The 20,857-nt window shown below is 44.6% G+C and overlaps 1 protein-coding gene across 1 annotated transcript in view; it reads left to right on the top strand.

Annotated features, from left to right (window-relative positions):
* NELL1 (neural EGFL like 1) overlaps nucleotides 1–20,857 on the top strand; it is a 1,277,601-nt gene that overhangs the window by 928,477 nt on the left and 328,267 nt on the right. The window contains 1 exon segment of the mRNA XM_040327905.1: nucleotides 18,332–18,472. Coding sequence (XP_040183839.1) covers nucleotides 18,332–18,472 — 141 coding nt within the window.

Raw genomic sequence — 20,857 nt, 5'->3', positions numbered from 1 at the left:
TGCGTAAGTCGTCCGTGAATGGCGCTGGACGCCATTTACGTTCACGTCGAAACCAATGACGTCCTTGCGACGTCATTTTACCGCAATGCACGTCGGGAAATTTTAGGGACGGCGCATGCGCAGTACGTTTGGCGCGGGAACGCGCCTAATTTAAATGATCCACGCCCCCTACCGGATCATTTGAATTACGCGCGCTTACGCCGGCCTCTTTTACGCTACGCCGCCGCAACTTACGGAGCAAGTGCTTCGTGAATACAGCACTTGCTCCTGTAAGTTACGGCGGCGTAGCGTAAATACGATACGATGTGCCGCCGTATCAGTGCGCGCCCCTACCTGAATCTACCCATTGGTTACAGAAGCCAGCATTTTTTGGGGGCGGGGGGGGGGGTATAAATTTGCCTGCCGCAGATCCCTGACACGGGCCATCAGGTCCTGAAAAGTAAAATAAAATAATACTAATAATTTTTACTCACATTAAAGTAATGCCATAGAAAATAATTAATATCTCGTATACTATGATTCCAACATTTTACAAGGATGGTGAATACTAAATATCTGTTAGACAATAATTCTAACATTTTAGAATTACAGTAGCTAATTATCTTTATACTATAACTCTAAAATGATGATCTCTAAGATAATTATCTACTGTAATTCTAACATTTTTTTTAAATTATTGTATACAATATATTTGAATCATAGAATTCTAAAATTTTAGAATTATTGTCTAACAGATATTTATTATTGTAGTGGATAATAAATATATTTTTTTTAGATGATTATTCTAAAATGTTAGAATTCTTGTAGATAATAAATATCTTTTGGACTACCATTCTAACATTTTCAAATTATAGTATAAAATGTATCTACTATCTACTGTCATTTATCATTTTGACTTATGCTATAAAAATAAAATGATGTGTCATATCATGGTGTGTATGAAAGTTATTGATTAGTATTATTTTTATCTTTCACGTTACATTTCATTCCTGATGAGGGGACAGAGTACAGCCCCTGAAACACGTTGCCTTTTGTAAAAAAAAAAAAAAAATCTTAATAATCCCACTAGGTTTTTTTTTTTTTATCACAAATTATGCTAATCTTCTCTGTATCATTCCAATTTTAGTATATATATATATATTTTAAAAGCTTTATTTAAACTTCCACATTATATACATAGGCCCGGATTAACAAAGCACTTACGCCAACGTATCTCGAGTTACGCCGCGTAAGTGTAACTATGCGCCGTCGTATCTGTGCGCCGTGCCCACAAAACTAGATACGCCTGAAAATAGGCTTCCTACGACCGACGCATCTTGCCTACGCCGTCGTATCGTGGGCGCATATTTACGCTGTGCGCATTTGCCGCTCCCATTGATTTTCGATGCACATATGCAAATGAGGGAGATACGCCAATTCACGAACGTAGTTGCGCCGCAGCTAATATATACGCGGTTTGCGTAAGTCGTACGTCCGGCGTAAAGTTATTCCCCATATAGGAGGCGCAACTCATGCAAAGGTATGGACCAGGGAACACAGCCGTCATATCTTTTGTCGTTTACGTTGTACGTGAATATGACTAGGCGTAGGTTACGTTCACGCCGTAGGCAGTGATTCAACGAATCTTAGGGAGTAGTTCCGACGTGAAGGCATCAAACTTAGAGAGAGCCCTGTCATAAAATTTTATTTTTTTTAAATATTTTTTTGTTCATTAAAGTAAAAACAAAAACGATTTTATTATAAAGAGAATTAAATGAAATTGTAATTACAATTAAAAAAAAATTATATTCCATTAAAAATTACAAAGGTATCAGCCGTTTTCTAATATGTAAATTGATAAACTGCTCTCCCTAAGTGCATAGAAATAAGGTCCAAAAATATGGCACACAGTAGAAGCAAGGGGTTGGTGGGTGGGATAAGCTTGATGCGTGTCCAATCCCACAAGCCGAGCGGGCATTGGGAAAAGATAGGGGTTTTCTGGGTGGGAAATTGGAGGAAATTTGCATAGATTTGACTAATCCCACACCCACAGTCAATCAGAAAGGAGTATGCAAATTAGGAGGACCTAACCAGGACCATAATCTCTCTAAAAGTCTCCTAATTTGGCCCAAGACCTAACAGAGTGCGGGTCAACTATAACTATAGCCACGACTTGGGAAAGTGGCCCTGCCCCTGACCCCACAGTACTTGGGTGGGTCTGTTTTGGCAGATCCACCAGAGAAAGGGTCTGACTGCTTTTGGCCAAGTGTAAAGTAAGTGTAAATGTAAAAATGTAAGTGTAAAGTATCCTTGTATCCATCCGGAGGCCTAACTACGCCTGGGGATTCAGGGCCCAGGCTCTTTAATCTTAGAGGGCTTGTGCACACCCGTTGCATGTTTTGGTGTCACCTCTTTATGTTTTGCAAATATTTTTGAGTGTGTTTCACACGCCCTGGGCCTTCCAAAAAACAAACAAAAAGACACTGTAAAGAGCTGGCCATGGTCTTGCTTTATTTTTGTGTATCACACTTTATTCACATTTGGTTAGTAGGGTGTAAGGTCCTGAAAGTCTTGGGAGGGGATGATATGGCTCTACCTGGCTTAGCCTTCTCTCATAGGGTCTACCTTTAGGGGGAGCTCTACCTAGTTATGGTGTTGGTCTCAGTAAAATGGTGTCAATCTGGTTTTGCTAGGTGGGCCAGTTTAAAAAAAAAACAGATAAAAGCCTTAGTGCCCATCAGGAGTTTTCCACCTCATGGATGAGGGTAATTGCTCCTTTTTTTCGGAAGAGGACCATGTGTACACCCTGTGCACTTTTTTTGTTTTTTTCACGTTTCACCGAGCTTAAATAAAAAATAAATAAATCTGTGAGAAGTAGTTAAGCTTCAATGTTAAAGAGAGAAACTACGTAACTATGGAGAAGCAATTAGTATAGACTTGATGAACTATAACACAAGCTGGTTATCGGCTCTCCGGCTCTCTTCTTCTCTCCTCCGCTGTGAGTATGAGGAAAGAAAAGCCAATAACTGGCTTAGTGCTCTACATTCGTGATCAGCTGTCATTGGACACAGCTTGAACATGTAGTAAAGGGCCACTGTGATTGGCCTTTTACACCCCCCCCCCCCAATCTGTGAGCAGCTGAGCCGCAAAGGACTCGGTGTGATCACAGAGGACGGCTATCTACGCCCTCCCAGCAAAGCAAGCCTGCACAGTAGCCATCTTTTATGGCATAGCGCAGGCAAAAAGTGGTTGAGGAAACCTCAACCCTTTAAAGCCAGCCATAGATGGGTCAAATCTCAGCTGGTTCATTAGGAACCAGCTAAGCATCAACCCATGTATGGGCCGGCTAAACACCTAAACTTGATATAGCAACTATAGTTGACCTGCACTCTGTTTGGTCCTGGTGCACATTAGGGAGAGTGTTTTGACTCTTGCAGAGGATCATGGATCCCCTAATTTGCATTCTACTTTCTGATTGACCATGGGATTAGTCAAATCTATTCAAATGTAGACAATGTAGATCTCCGCCACTATCTTTTCCCAGATGCCCACTCGGTATGATGGATTGACATATATTGCGTTTAGTAGAAATGGCCCTCCTGAAGAAAAGGGGTCTGCCATGTTTCAGCTGGGTGAACCAATGAGGGCTGGATTAACATTTTTGTTTGATGTGTTACACGTTTTGTCACAGTGCGATTAGTAGGGTGTAGGTCCTCAGGCCTGCCCTAATAGTGTTGGGAGGGGGTGGACATGGCCTCCTGGCTTGGTTTGCCCTCCTCTCATGGGGTTTCCCTTTAAGGGAGCCCCACTAGTATTGGGAGGGTTCTGTTTCGGCAGTCCCTCCGAGGAAGTTGGGTCCGTGTCGGCTTCGGTTGCTAGGACCACAGTACCTCAGTCCCCGTCTGGAGCCTAACCCCCAGGGGATCAGGGTTTGGGTCCCTCTTCACAGGAGGACCACTTGACGTTGCACCCGTCTGCATGTTTTTGTGAACATCTTTATGTGTGTGCACATTTTTTCTGCACCAGGTGGAGTTTTTTGGGTGTGTTCACACGCCATAGGCTTTTCAAAAAAGGTCTGTTTCTGCAGACTCTCCAGAGAAAGAGGTCTGTCTGGTCTTGGCAGATGGACCTAGTAAGTACCTCAGTCCCTGTCTGGGCTAATGCCCCGGGGGATCAGGGTAAGGTCCTTCTAGTGGAGGACAGTTCTAACCACCCATTGCACGTTTCGTGTCACTCTCTTATGTGTGTGCACTTTTTTTGGGCACTGGGTGGAGTTTTTGTGTGTGTTTCACACCACTGGCTTTTCAAAAATGAGGGCTAGAATCCTTTCTGCCTCAGAGGAGGCAATGCATAGAGCCTGTGCCGTTTCTTTTTTGTGTGCTACACTTATGATGAGGTGATACTTTATGTGAGTGTTTCAGTACACTGAGGGACTTCAGAGAGCAAAAAATAAATAAAAAATCTGTTCCTATCAAGTGTCGGTAGTGGCCTTGTGCCTAGGGTGACACCGTGTCCCGGATTGCCGGGACAGTCCCGCATCTGCAGGTCTGTCCCGGGCAGCTTCACTCTGGACAATACAGTGTCTAGGAATGAAACTGCACAGGTCAAGCATAAACAGAGCTTAGATGTGACCACCCCCCCCCAACCCTAGTGACAAACTACAGGTCCCAGCATGAACCCCTCAGAGCTGAAGATGTGACCCCCCTCACCCTCAAATAGTGAAGAACTACAGGTCCCAGCAAGATCAGTGAAATCTATGGGATCACACTCTAGATCTCACAGGTTAATGCTGAGATCTAAGGTCACACCCTTAGATCACACCCTTAGATCTCAGGGGATCATGCTGGGACAGGTAGTCCTTTACTTTGGGGGGTGTGACCCCCTGTGAAATCTATGGGATCACACCCTTAGATCTCAGGGGTTCATGCTGGGTGTTGTAGTCTTCCAAATTGGAGGGGGGTCACATCTTTAAATATTATGTGACCCCGGAAAAAGTGAAGGACTAAGGTCCCACATGAACCCTCAGAGCTGAAGATGTTACCAACCCCCCCCCCAACCAGTGAAGAACTACAGGTCCCAGATGAACCAGTGAAATCTATGGGGCCACAAAGGTATAAAAATATATATATATTTTTCTAGGAAGGGGGGTGTCCCTGAATGGCAGTTTGGAAATTGTAGCTCACCCTACTTGCGCCATCACTCTGGATTTTTGGTAGGAATAGTTGGGGTGTTTACTATCCCTTGCTGGTACGATGGGGGATCTGAAGGTAATATCAGCTGGAGCAAAAACCAGGGGATGTTAGGGCACCCGGAGTAGATGGGTAGGGCCTGGTGCCCCTGACTGGAATGGGTCTACCTTGTCTGGCCATAGGTTGGGAAAAGCAGAGAATCCACCGTGTCTTTGCCCCTTGAGAGTTGGACGCCCAGGGGCACCTCTAGCACTTGGGTTTGTGTGAAAAGGGCACTGGCCACATCACTTGCTTTTTTAGGAACAGACGTCTTTATGGGCTAAGTCTGGTCTTGACTGACTAGGCCTCAGGGGCCTAGTCAGTGGCTCTATATATATATATTTTTTCTATTTTGTTTGCATGTCCTTTGGATGGAGGATGTGGGTCCTACCCTAAAGTCTAGTGGGGTGGACATGTGGCTATTTGGTTCCTTCTTTCCCTGAAAACCAAGGGAAGGCGGCGTGGGGTTATATTAAGAAGTAATGGCGACCAGCGCAATGAGGTTGTCATTAAGGTTGTCAGCGCGTTGGGTTGTCATTAAGAAGTAATGGCGACAGCGCATGAAGGCAGCCGGCATTTTTATGTGGTACAGGAAAACGTGTGAGATTTGCGAATGTTCCCGCATGTGCGGATGCCCCTGTTTTTGTGTTGCTGGAAAACAAAGTAGCATTGTGTGTATTCTTGTACAGTTTTGTTTCAATGTATCTTCTTTTTTTTTATCTCAGCCTGGTTTTTGAAGTGGAATTTGTACCTCTGCCTGTACTTACACAGCGCTCCATTTTCCACCTTCTCTATCTGGTTGTCAGGGAATGCCCCAGTTTGTTTTTTTATTCCGCCTATTAGGATACGAGGTGAACATTTCCATACTGACACATACACTTAAACAGCGGCCTGTCTCCACACTTGGAATAAATTTACACGCGTTGTCCTGTATCTGTCAACTGGTGATATATTGTCCCATATCCGAGCGGCTATAAATAGGACGAGGTTGCCGGCCACCCTAGGGGCTCATCCTATTGATTTCTCCGCAGTATCCATGTGCCGATTCTCTCTGTCACTGTCATCGTGTCACTAATGTTATTGAAAACTCCAGATCCTCAGGGCAGCTGCAGACCCGACACCCGTGTGAAAGGAACGCTTACAATGTAACAAACCAAAGTCTTCTTGTTTGAGACGATTTCAAGAAAACATTTCCTTGATTTTCAATGACAATGTAACCCGTGATGGTGAGAACCAGAAAGTCCCTCCAACCTAATAAGTGCATAGCATGGTCAGGGCCGCCATCAGGTGGGTACAGGCAGTACACATCGTAAGGGGCCCGGGTGGCAACTCCTTTTTTTTTGTTGTAAGGGGCCTGGAGGTCCCCAGGGCCCCGGGTGGCAACCTCCCTTTTTAAAATGTATTTTATTATAAAAAATTATCTCTATATCAGAGAAAGAAATAATGTATCATCATTTATGCCAGTGGGAATAGCGTTATATCTGTGAGAGGAAGCCCCCAAATGGCTGGATAAAGGCAAGCAAAGGGCCCCGCATCCAGCTGTAGGCCACAGTATGGAAATCAAAGTTCTAGACCATCATCAGTATAGAATATGGAAACAAAGTCTTCTATACAGTAGGACTTGGAACCTAAGCAGACAGTATAACCATACAGGTAATGGTGAGAAGAAGAGCCTAAATGAGTCAAAGTCCTCAACCAAATCATTGTGTAGCACCGCCAAAGCTTTCTTAGAACATAAGGCATTCACATGTCTCATTCCATCCTCTATCCCAAAGAGAAGATGTTTATTCCACATTTCAGGAAGTAGTCAGAGCGTCCAATCAATTCCTTCATGCGCCACAGCAGACGTACATCTGAACACCTTTTTTATTTATTTTTACATAGCGCCCTGCTGCAGTCCTTAGTTGATCCCTGTGAACAAAAAGAAAAATAAGTGAACCATGAATTTCCATGACCACAAGAAAGTGCACAAAAGTGTTACAGAATAGAACCAACCTTCAAAGAGGAGGGTTTCAGTCAGAACCCACACTTACCACCCCTGGAGAGGCAGAGGATCCAGACTGGGGCAAGATTCCCTGGTCTACTTAGACCAAAGCCAGATGGACCCTGTAACGAACGGTCAGGGGTTTAGCGCCGTTTACGATATTCCATTCCACCAACCCCCGACAGCTTATCGACAATCCAGCAGACGAACACAATCCATAGGATTCCCCCAGAAAATGAGACACACAGCTCTGTTCTCTGGTTCCAAACGGATAGACACTTTAATGGGAAAACTCAGGCTCTTATATACAGTCAGCAACCAAATATGAACAATGACTGAACTCCACCCACAACATGACACAAGGAGCCCAATACACATTTTTAGTCAGACTTTCTGGCACTGATATAATCCACATTAGCTACAACTGACAAGTCAGACATCAAGACTCCAGCTTTTCTCACCTGCTATACAATACACATTTATCATCAATAGACATTCACCCAATACAGTGTTAATTAGCATCACACAATGAAAAGGTCTTTAGGAGCCAGACTAGGGTTAGTTTACATGACAGTAGCAGACTTAATTACCACCTTAACAGTCTATGTTCCACATTGAATGAGTCACTCTCCTATTGACCTGTTGGGTTCAGAATCTTAAATATATTGTGGATTATCATTACTGTCCCATTTTATGTAATCCAATATATCAGTTCTCAGTCATGATATGCCCCTAGTGGACATAGGATGACCCTATACACAAGAGTCATTGGTGAAGCTGAAACAGGAATACCCCACACCCTTCAAGAGCCTCTGGGTCCCACGGGCCATACCGTTACAGACCCTGCTTCATAGGTACCTGCCAAAGCTGGTCGTCCAAGTGGCCAGTATAAAACTTGCCCCTGGACTAGCAAATAAGGCTCCCTTGATGAGTAGAGCCAATAGTGCAGCCCCCATTACATAGGCCAGAATCAGAAAAGACAGATATGGAACCCGAGACGGAATTAAACTTTACTGTTAAAATCCATTATATACAGGAATAAAATATTTCATCCCAAGCCCATTCATTTACAAGCCCTAAATGGCAGAAGATTCTAAAAGTAGAATCTTCTGCCATTTAGGGCTTGTAAATGCGGAAGTTCACCGTAAAAGGCGGAGAAGCCTCCATAAATCGTCTTCACGACCTTGCACCTATTTTTGCCGCCGTGTTTTATCATTTTCTTGCCTTTACCAGCGAAAATTTTTAAATCGCTGGGTGATTTAACATGCAATTATCCCGAAAAAAGGCTGAGCGCGGGCCACCGATCTGTGAAAAACGTTATTAATAGTTTATCGCAAGTGACTGAAAATGGCGACTTTTGGAATTGCGCGATAATTAGTCGCGTTTTCCCCTAGAATTTGAAGGGTAGACCAAAATTTATGGAGCAAAATTTTCTCCTACAAATTGGGAGCCGATTCCCCCCCCTTGTGAGCTGAAACATCAGCAACCTCCTGAAAACGATCGCTCGGCTCGCGGAAAAAAAAAGGCCCTCAGGGATTCATTTCGGCGCCATAATTGTCCATGTGTCTGCTGACTGAGGATAACACAATAATTAATAATGTGCAGCCAAATATGAAACTGTTTAAATAGCGTAGCCAGTCATGCAAGGAGAACCTTTCATTTATTAGTACAAAAAGAAAATGGAAACAATTTGGAAACATAAATGAGAAGTGCCAGGTAATTATTATTTTTACGATGTGGGTGATTAATAACGAGGAAGAGGGCAATTCACTAAGGGGCCACATCTCCGAACAAACTACAAAATAAAACACGAGCAGAGAATTAACATGTAGGTGCCTTTCAAAAAGAGATGAGAACAAGTGTTACGGTTGCTGAAAGTCACCTGGGATGTCCATGTGGACCCCCCTTCATTTGTCACCATTGGGGAGTTAAAAGAACTCAAGTGGTTCTTTAAAAAATGGAAATGGGCAGGGCCGATCCTAGGCAGGGTGCATGGGGTGTTCCGCACCCAGGCGCCGTAGAGGTGGGGTGCCGAAGCTCCAAAGTGCTCCCCTCCCTCCTCTTTGTCTGTGTCCAGAGCTGCTGCCAATCATCCCGTACACTCCCAGAAATGCTCTCCGAGTGCCACCCTCCAAGTAACCAAAGATGCTACATATGCCCCCCCCCCGCTGTAATGTGCTTCTGCTCCCAGAGCGCCCAAGCTACAAGGATCTATTGGACAAGTACTGATCTATGGGGACACCTGCTGTGGGGGCTCTGATGGGGGACACCTTCTGGAGGGGCTCTGATGGGGGACACCTGCTGGGGGGGCTCTGATGGGGGACACCTGCTGGGGGGGCTCTGATGGGGGACACCTGCTGGGGGGGCGCTGATGGGGGACACCTGCTGGGGGGGCTCTGATGGGGGACACCTGCTGGGGGGGGCTCTGACGGGGGACACCTGCTGGGGGGGGGGGGCTCTGACGGGGGACACTTGCTGGGGGGGGCTCGGATGGGGGACACCGGCTGGGGGGGGGGCTCTGATGGGGGACACCTGCTGGGGGGGGGGCTCTGATGGGGGACACCTGCTGGGGGGGGGGTCTGATGGGGGACACTAATGAAGACTTCTTAGGGGAGCATTTCGGTGTTTGAGTCGTAGCCATAGAAACATTTGTAAAGGGGAGGAGTTAGTAAGATGACCACGCCCATGTGTGGGTACCAGAAATATTTCTGCACCCAGGCGCCTCTGACCCTTGGATCGGCCCTGGAAATGGGCAAAGTGAGGAAGAAAGTATTGGTTTAACCGCTTCAGCCCCGGACCATTTGGCTGGCCAAAAACCAGGTCCCTTTTTGCGAACTGCGTCGCTTTAACTGACAATTGTGCGGTCGTGCGACGTGGCTCCCAAACAAAACTGACCTCTTTTTCCCCCCACAAATAGAGCTTTCTTTTGGTGGTATTTGATCACCTCTGTGGTTTTTATTTTTTGCGCTATAAACAAAAAAAAGAGCGACAATTTTGAAAAAAAATCCAAAAAAAATTACTATAATAAATATCCCCAAAAATATATATATAAAAAATTTCCTCAGTTTAGGCCGATACGTATTCTTCTACCTATTTTTGGTGAAAAAAAAAATTGCAATAAGCGTTTATCGATTGGTTTGCGCAAAATTTATAGCGTCTACAAAATAGGGGATAGTTTTATGGCATTTTTTTTTTTTTACTAGTAATAGCGGCGATCTGCAATTTTTATCATGACTGCGACATTATGGCGGACACATCGGACACTTGACACCATTTTGGGGCCATTGGCATTTTTACAATAAGCGTTTATTGATTGGTTTGCGCAAAAGTTATAGCATCTACAAAACAGGGGATAGCTTTATGGCATTTTAATTAATTTTTTTTTTTTTACTAGTAATGGCGGCAATCGGCAATTTTTATCATGACTGCAACATTATGGCGGACACATCGGACACTGGACACCATTTTGGGACCAGTCATATTTACAGCGATCAGTGCTATAAAAATGCACCGATTACTGTAACAATGACACTGGCAGTAAAGGAGTTAACCTGTAGGGGGCGCTGAAAGGGTTAAGTGTGACCTAGGGAGTTATTCTAACTGTTAGGGAGCGTGGCTTGCTGTGACACGTCACTGATCGCTGTTCCCGATGACAGGGAACAGACAATCAGTGACATGTCACTAGGAAGGACGGGGAGAGGTTTGTTTACACTGACATCTCCCCATTCTTTAGCTCTGTGACCCGATCACGGGACACCAGCGGACTTCGAGTCCACAGGTCCCCGCAGTCATGGTCACGGAGCTTGTGACAGGGTCACGAGCGGGTGACCACGTGGCAGCAATTTAAAAAGGGCGTATATATACGCCCATTTGCGCAGCCGTGCCATTCTGTCGACGTATATGATCGTGCGGCGGTCAGCAAACGGTTAAGGCAGGGATAGTCAAACAAAGGCTTGGTTTTTCGGGTTGGGAACACAATGTAATTTTCAATGGCAACCAGAAGGTCATCATCTGGTATCTGTAGGGAATAGGGGCCACTTTGAATCCTCTTGGAAGGACCAGTACAAGCTTTCATAAACACCATGTCTTTTGACAGCTCGGTAGGCTTTCAGTGAGAAAGCCCGGCCTGCCACTCTTCACATGCGGTCCATCCACCTCAATGATGTTTCAGAGAGGGGCCATTTGAGGTCACTGTAATGCAGATGTTGGTCTTCTTCCCAGCACTAGCGTAGGCCTGTCTGCAGCTACAGATGACGTTACATGAAGAACACACCACCCCCCCCCCCCCCCTCCGCCTGCCCTCTTCCTTCGCCTAGTAACACCAGTTGCATTTGGTATGCATGTAAAACTTTTGAGAGTCTCATGGTGAAGGGACTGTGTCAGATCTGTGGGGGTGATCTGAGGCTTGAATGTGCAGGATTTGGGGTGATCTGAGGTGTGAAGGTACCGGAAGTGGTGTGATCTGAGGTGTGAAGGTGCAGGAATTGGGGTGGTCCGAGGTGTGAAGTTGCAGGAAGTGGTGTGGTCCGAGGTGTGAAGGTGCAGGAAGTGGGGTGGTCCGAGTTGTGAAGGTGCAGGAAATGGGGTGGTCCGAGGTGTGAAGGTGCAGGAAGTGGGGTGGTCCGAGGTGTGAAGGTGCAGGAAGTCGGGTGGTCCGAGGTGTGAAGGTGCAGGAAGTGGGGTGGTCCGAGGTGCAGGAAGTGGGGTGGTGCGAGGTGTGAAGTTGCAGGAAGTGGGGTGGTCCGAGGTGTGAAGGTGCAGGAAGTGGGGTGGTCTGAGGTGTGAAGTTGCAGGAAGTGGGGTGGTCCGAGGTGTGAAGTTGCAGGAAGTGGGGTGGTCCGAGGGGTTAAGGTGCAGGAAGTGGGGTGATTGGGGTTGTGAAGGTGCAGGAAGTGGGGTGGTCCGAGGTGTGAAGTTGCAGGAAGTGGGGTGGTCCGAGGGGTTAAGGTGCAGGAAGTGGGGTGATTGGGGTTGTGAAGTTGCAGGAAGTGGGGTGATTCGAAGTCTGAAGGTGCAGGAAATGGTTTTGGTTTAATGTCTGTGGTGCCCCCATGTTCACTGGCTTGACAGTTATCCAATGCTTGTAGATTGATAATGTGGAAAAGGTGCACCCCTCTGAAGAAAAATGATGTCGTTAAATACCTTGTTACGTTTCGTCCTTCTGCTTTTTTGCCTCCAGGCTGGCAGTTTGCTGTAAAATAGAACGACATTTTAGCATTATGAGTTTTGTCACCCGCCCCTACAACAGACTACAAGGTTAAGTCCTGATGAAGGAACTGCCAACACGTCCAACCCCTTCCCTTCCTCAAGACGGACCACCAAAGGTTTACAAAGTCATTAACTTCATAAACCTGCAGAGACACTTGTAGCATTGGGATTGCAGATGCAGCTTCTTTCACGCAAAAGCGCCTGAAAACCACCCCAGTGTGAAAGGGGTCTGTAATGGTCAGGGGTTAACACCGTTTACGATCTTCCATTCCACCAACCCAAGACAGCTTATCCGTCACTCCACAATCCATCAGACACGATCCATAATAATTCCCCAGAATAAGCAGACACACGCTCTGCTTTCTGGTTCCAAACGAATGAATACTTTAATGGTAAACTCAGCTTGTTATATACAGTTAGAAACCAAATCTGGACAATGACTCAACTCCACCCACAACATGACACAAGGAACTTCAATACACATTCCGTTAGATAATGACATTCAGATGAGCTAATTACTAATCATTACCCAGACGTTCTGACTCCGCGATAAGTTATTCTCACCTGCTACATAATACACATTCCTTTAGTAAACATAATTGACATGCTAATCCACTACACCTGAAAGGTCAGACATCTGACCTTTCAGCCAACACATATCTATCATCAATAGAACTTTCACACAATACAGGGTTACTTAGCATAGCACCTTGAAATATCTTAGGAGCCAGGCTTAATTAACACAATAGACAATAGAATGCAAACACAGCAAGCTTTCATCACTACAACCAGGTAGCTGGAGGCGATTAACATCAATTAACATCTTAACAGTAGCAGACTTAATTAGCCCCTCAACAGTCTGTGTTCCACATTGAAGGAGACACTCTCCTATTGACCTGTTGGGGTCAGAATTAACAACTTGTAATATTTCAAGATATCCTGCAATACATGAATTATCATTATTGTCCCATCTCATGTAATCCGAGATATCATTTCTCAGTCATCCTATGCCCCTATTGGACATAGGATGACCCTAGACCCAATAGTCATTGGTGAAGCTGGCACAGGAGTACACCGTATCCTTCAAAAGTCTCTGGGTATCACGGCCATTCCGTTACAGGGTCTTAATGCTAATAAATACAGGACAAGAACCTAATCTCACATAAAGAAAAAAAAAGATCCAGTGATATTTCCAAGAGACTTATTTTACGAGCAGCGCAACTAAAATGGATTTTAATTACCTCGACGTCAATGCTAAAATTAATTTGCAAATTTAGAAATGTAATCCCCAGCAGCTCTCAGCTGGAGTTGTAAGGAATATGTCAGTCAAATGGAAGCTGTAATCAGATAAGGTTACTCCAGATTAGGGAGCGGCGGCGGCGACTGGGTGATGGCGGGTGGGAGATCTTGTAAACAAAATGAGCGGCTTTGGTGGCGCCAAATGATGGTCTCTCAAGAGGGAATGATAATGAGAGCGCTCAGCGGCCAGGCACAGGATATTCTCGACCTTCCAATTGATCTGAAGATTCTGCTCAAAGCTGGCGGGGAGGGAGAGGAAAAGAAGCCAGCTTTCAGCTGCTGCAGGGAGAGCCATACAGAGGATCGGTTCCAGTAATTGCCCCCCTGCGGCACCGATCACCCTGCCTGCCCACATTTCATTCACCCTGCTGCCCTGGCCCCTCCCCCAGATTGCTCAGGCCCCGTACAGAAGAACCGGTTGGACCACCTTATCCATGGCCCTGGTGTCGCCCCAAGTTTTAAGTTATGGGCATCAGTGGTGGCAGGAACTCAATTTGGGGGAGGGGCGGGAAACCAATGCCATCCCCCCTCTCAGCAGGAGACGCTGGGGGTGCCATTTCCCCCACTCCGTGGGAGACAAACATGAAGGTGGGGAACACAAGCAACACCAACCCCCCCAGGAGGAGATGTACATGAAGGTGGAGAACACCAGCAGCAACACCCCCCCCCCCCAGCATGAGACGGATGGATGGGAAGGCTTAGGGGGCAGATGTCCTGGCAGGGATGACACCATAGCTCTCAACTGTCCCTGATTTGGAGCAAAGTCCCTCTGTCCTTCTTTCCTCCTCATTTGTCCCTCGTGCTCTGATCTATAGAGTTGTATATAAAATGCACTTTTCATCCAAATTCTAAATTGCTGCATTTGTACATTTTAAAAGTCTATATAAAAGTAATAGTAGTGGCAAAAAAAAAAAAAAGTACTTGTGGATTTCATTAACTTTTTTGGGGGTTATCTCACCCGTAAAAGGGGGCGTGGCAGGGGGCGTATCCTATGCCTAAAAACATTTGCTAGTCAGTGTCCCTCATTCCCAATCTCAAAATGTTGGGAGGTATGCGACAATCTCCCCTCCTCCTCCCTCCCCTAGTTGAGCCCGGGGGGGGGGGGGCTATGGGGTACTGGATGTGGTAGAGCCATCCCTGGAGACAGGAGCGGCTGGTGGGTCGGTCGAGCTTTCCCTGCGTCCCCTCCCCCTCCCTTCGCCTTGGCCAATAGGATCGATTCTCCTTTCGGCCAAATCGGGAAAACGGGTCTCAGGACTCGCTGGGCGGAGTATCAGTTTGACAATAGCGAATATTTATAGGGGATCGTTTTTTATGGCATTTTTATTATAATTTTTTTTTACTTGTAATGGCGCCGATCAGCGATTTTTTGACGCTATTTTGCGACCATTGTCATTTATACAGCGATCAGTGCTATAAAAATGCACTGATTACTGTGTAAATGACACTAGCAGGGAAGAAGTTAGCCACTAGGGGGGGCGAGGAAGGGGTTAAATGTGTTCTAGGGAGTGATTCTAACTGTGTGGGGGATGGACTACAAGTGACACGACAATGATCGCTATTCCCCATGACAGGCAGCAGACGATCAGTGTCCTGTCACTAGGCAGAACAGGGAAATGCCTGTTTTTACATAGGCATTTCCCTGTTCTGCCTCTTCCATGACACGATCGCAGGACACCGGCAGACATTGAGTTCGCGGGGCTTGCGAGTACGGTCGTGGAGAGTGTGGCACGCCCCCGTGCCCGCCTTCTTAAAGGGGACGTACAGGTACGTCCATTTGCCCACCGCTGCCATTCCGCCGACGTAGATCGGCATGCATCGGTCGGCAAGTGGTTAACTCAGCGGCTCAACTCTGGAAATTGCAACATGGAAATATCCCTTTGAAGAGAAGCAAATAATTACAAAATTGCTTCCCCCCCCCTTCTCATGTACTGCACATAGCAATTCTATGGAGAGCGGCACAAAGCCGGCACACACGTCATAATAATTCACGTGTCCAATGTAAATCTCTTCTCCGGGACGCAGTAAACGGCAGGGACACCTTCGGCGTAGTCGCCGCCATCCGTTACTCTGTCCTTGTCACCGTGAAGGTCTCACAGTTGGAGCCGCAGAGAAGAGTCTCTGTGTTTTGGCTTTTTGCTCCGTAGCTCAGTGTAATTCGCTCTCCACCTGTACGCCGTACACCGCGACCGACGCTGCAGGGGAGACTATTATTTCTGTATTATACACACACAAAAGAGCCGCTGCCGAAATGACCGAGCTCGGCTGTTGTGGTAATCTGTAATCCAGGTAAATTGGTTATTTAGGGAGCCGCGTGTTGCAGAGCGTCCTGTGGATTCATGTACAATGTGACCGGTGTATAGCGCACCACATAAAACGAGGGCCCCACCCAATTTTACAAATTGTGTCTCGTTTCATTTAAATACACAATCAATAGGTAATGTATTGGGCACATCTGGTGCTTCAATAACGCCCAGTCAGTATAAAGCCTCGTACACACGATCGGACTTTCCGTGGACAAAGCGTAAGGACTTTTTCCCCAAAGGGCGTTGGCCAGGAACTTGTCTTGCATACTTAACCGGATAATGAACGATAAAAATGTTATTTTATTTTTTTTAATTTACAAAACTTGTTTAATATACGTTAATGCATACAAAACTCACAATGTAAGAAGTGCTGTTTTTTTATTAATATTATTTATTATTAATTTGTTCCGTTCCACTTGTTTAGATGTGGCATTCGAAATTTGGGATAATTCGTAAATTCGGATAAATTTTTATTAGTTATGTTCACGAACAGACAAATTTAAAAGGAAATTCCAATACCTAGAATTTAATAGTTATTACTTTGTTTTTGATTAGCTCGTTTTTGATAAGTTCGTTTTTGATAAGTTCGTTATCCCTAGTTCGTTCGTTATCCCTAGTTCGTTCGTTATCCCTAGTTAGTTATCGTTAGTTCGTTATATTAGTTAGTTTGTTATCCCTAGTTCGTTATAATATTAGTTCGTTATCCCTAGTTAGTTATCGTTAGTTCGTTATCATATTAGTTAGTTTGTTATCCCTAGTTTGTTATCCCTAGTTCGTTATCCCTATTTCTTTTCCCTAGTTCGTTATCCCTAGTTCGTTATATTAGTTAGTTCGTTATCATATTAGTTAGTTCGTTATCCCTAGTTCGTTAGAATATTAGTTTGTTATCCCTAGTTCGTTATCGTATTAGTTAGTTTGTTATCCCTAGTTTGTTATAATATTAGTTTGTTATCCCTAGTTCGTTATTGTATTAGTTAGTTCGTTATCCCTAGTTCGTTATCCCTAGTTCGTTATAATATTAGTTAGTTCGTCATTCTTTCGAATTTTGGGATTTTTTTTCTTATTTTCGAATTTACAAATTTACGAAATTGCGATCGTAACAAAATGACCCGAAAGACGAAAACAAACAAATGAAGCGAAAACTAAGGCCCCGTACACACGAGAGGATCGATCCGCTGAAATTGATCCGCGGATCGGTTTCAGCGGATAGATCCGCTGGTGTGTACGATCCAGCGGATATTTATCCGCGGATATATTTCGGGCCGACCGATTTCCAGCGGATAAAAATTTCTTAACATGCTAAGAAATCTATCCGCTGGAATCGGCTCCAGCGGATCGATCCGGTGGTCTGTACAGACTCACCGGATCGATCCGTCCGAACCCATCCCTCGCATGCATCGTAATGATTCGACGCATGCGTGGAATTCCTTATATGACAACGTCGCGCACGTCGCCGCGTCATCATTGCGGCGACGGTGCGACACGTCATCGCGATGGGAATTCGGTGCGGATTTCGATCCGATGGTGTGTACACTCCATCGGATCTAAATCCTCAGAGGATTTATCCGCGGAAACGGTCCGGAGGACCGTATCCGCTGGTAAATCCTATCGTGTGTACTAGGCATATGACGTTTTTTTCATCAGTGCACATGTCTAGTTGTAGCATTCCTGCCACCATTTTCAGTAATTCCTCGTAGTCTCCACCAGCGGTTCATGTGGGAAGGGTGACAACACAGGAGGAAAATTGAGAGACCGTTGTCATCTGAACAGAACCTTTATGGTAGGATCACAAGGGATTTTTTTATTACATTTTTTATTAAAAACTGCAGTCTGAAGACATTATTAACATGTTAAAGCTTTCAGCGATTGGGTTTAGATCTCCTTTAAGCCTTAAACATTATCCCCGGTCATGGTTACTAATGTCACAACCTCCGAGTCTGAGCTGTACAGCCAGAGGTCACGGCTTTTATTTAATCTGCTACTGATATGTTGCGTACAAGTGGTGGAAAGTTCCCCCAACGAACACTCAATAACTTACATTCCTCACGGCACAACAAAAAAAAAGCAGTGAGTGGGAAAGAAAGAGTCCATTGATCGACCTCCCAGTAATTAATGGTAATGAATTGCCTTCCAGCTCAGTTCCAGTCGTTTACTAGGCTCTTAAAAAAAAATCAGTGTTTAACTGGAAGAAAAAAAATTAAAGCAAATCACCTTGTGTGTTCGCTAGGATCAAGTCCTACAATGACGGATGATAGACAAATGCTTTGTTCTTTTCCAGTGTCAAAGGAAATTAATTTCTGCCTGGCTTGTGTTTTTCTCTGAGGCAGATATTGATGAATGTGCTGAGGGCATCATAGAGTGTCACAACCATTCCCGCTGTGCTAACCTCCCGGGGTGGTACCACTGTGAGTGCAGAATCGGTTTCCATGACAACGGGACCTACTCCATATCTGGGGAGTCCTGTGTTGGTAAGCAGACTTTGTTCGAGAACTTTTTATATACATCTCTATATATATATTTTATTTATTTTTTATATTTTTTTACTCTTTCCTTACATTCCTTGTCTTGTGTCTGCATGGCGCCTTCATGAAAGAAATGTAATCCCATTGGAAGGGGAGGGGGGATGTTTGTAAAGATGCAAGGTGATGAGTTCAGGATTTTCAGGATTAAGCTGCCACTTTATGGTGACCTGGTTCCTAACCTCGGCAGTCCATGTGGTCAAATCCGAGTCTAATTTTGATAAAATTGTGGTGATGGCAACATTTTCAATCCTGCACATCTCTAATTTGAAGAAGGGTGAGGGGCAGGGTACACTGCTTATTTCAGAGGAGGACCTTTTGTAGCTTCTATCAGGACTTCAGAAAATTTGAGCAGAACAGTGAAGGGATGTCCCAGAAGAGGATCCATAAATTAGAATATTTGTGGGTGAATTTACTTCCAATTGTGCAAAAAGAAGACATCCATGTTACAGTCAGAAGGGGTAAGAGAGGCAGAGCACACAGCTTATTTTGAAGGAGGACCTTTTGTAGCTTCTATTAGGACTTCAGAGAATTTTTGAAGACAAGGAGGGACATCCTAGAAGAGGTACGGTCAATTAGAATATTTCTGGGTGAATTTTTGTCCAATTGTGCAAAAAAGAAAGCTTGCATGTTAAAGTCGGGAAGGGTGAGAGAGGAAGAGCACACAGCTTATTTCAATGGAGGACCTTTTGTAGCTTCTATTAGGACTTCAGAAATGTTGAGCAGAATTGAAGAAACATCCCAGAAGAGGTACTCTAAATAAGAATAATTTGTCGATAAAATTGTGTCCAATTTTTTAAAAAGAAGACATGCACAGTCGGGAAGGGTGAGAGAGGCAGAGCACACAGCTTATTTCAATAGAGGACCTTTTGTAGCTTCCATCAGGACTTTAGAAATGTTGAGCGGAACAGTGAAGAAACATCCCAGAAGGTGTAACATAAATCAGAATATTTGTGGGTGAATTTTTGTCCAATTGTGCAAAAAGAAGACATCCATGCTAAAGTCAGGAAGGGTGAGAGAGGCAGAGGACACAGCTTAATTCAATAGAGGACCTTTTGTAGCTTCTATTGGGACTTCAGAAAAATTTAGCAGAACAGTGAAGGGATGTCCCAGGAGAGGTACCCTAAATTTGAATATTTGTGGGTGAATTTTTGTCCAATTGTGCAAAAAGAAGACATACTACACGTTACAGTTGGGAAGGGCGAGAGAGGCGAAGCGCAGGGATTATTTCGAAGGAGGACCTTTTGTAGCTTCTATTAGGACTTCAGATATTTTTTGCAGAAAGATGAAGGGACATCCTAGAAGAGGTTCGGTCAAGTAGAATATTTGTGGGTAAAATTTTGACCAATTGTGCAAAAAGTAGACATGCTTTTTTCAATAGAGGACCCGTTGTAGCTTCTATTAGGACTTCAGAAACATTTAGCAGAACAGTGAAGGGACTTCACGGAAAAACATACTGTAAATTTGAATATTTGTGGGTGAATTTTTGTCCAATTGTGCAAAAAGAAGACATGAATATTAAAGTCGGGAAGGGTAAAAGGCAGAGAACACAGCTTATTTCAATGGAGGACCTTTTGTAGCTTCTATTAGGGCTTCAGAAATGTTGAGCAGAACAGTGAAGGGATGTCCCAGAAGAGGATCCAAAAATTAGAATATTTGTGGGTAAAATTTTGTCCAATTGTGCAAAAAGAAGACATCCATGTTACAGTCGGGAAAAATTGAGAGAGGCAGAGCACACAGCTTATTTCAATAGAGGACCTTTTGTAGCTTCTATTAGGACTTCAGAAATGTTGAGCAGAATAGTGAAGAAACATCCCAGAAGGGTTACTGTAAATTAGAATATTCGTGTATGAATTTTTGTCCAATTGTTCAAAAAAATTTAAATACATGCATGTTACAGTCGGGAAAGGTTGAGAGAGGCAGAGCATACAGCTTATTTCGAAGGAGGACCTTTTGTAGCTTCTATTAGGACTTAGGACCTTTTGTAGCTTCTATTAGGACTTCAGGAACTTTTTGCAGGACAGTGAACAGTGGCCAAGCCTTAGCTCATCACCAATAGGCAGGCAGGAGTGGAGAATGCAAGCCTAAACTAGATCCAAGTCCCAAACTTTTTTAATTATTATTTTAGATAGGGTGGGGATAGTTGAAATCCTTGTATCTCGGTTTGCATTTTGTGCATCATTGGGGACATTTTTCTTCACCTTCTATCCTGTAGAAACTAAGAGGAAATTGCTCAAAATTGGAGAGAAATCCTATTGTAGACAGTTGTCACTGGAACAAGTACCGTATTTATCGTTTATCGTATACAGCGCGCCGGCGTATAACACGCACCCC

This window comes from Rana temporaria, chromosome 11 (assembly GCF_905171775.1).
Source record: "Rana temporaria chromosome 11, aRanTem1.1, whole genome shotgun sequence".
NCBI classification, from domain to species: domain Eukaryota; kingdom Metazoa; phylum Chordata; class Amphibia; order Anura; family Ranidae; genus Rana; species Rana temporaria.
Note: the sequence above shows the minus strand (reverse complement) of the source record. Positions and strands in the feature narration are given on the sequence as shown.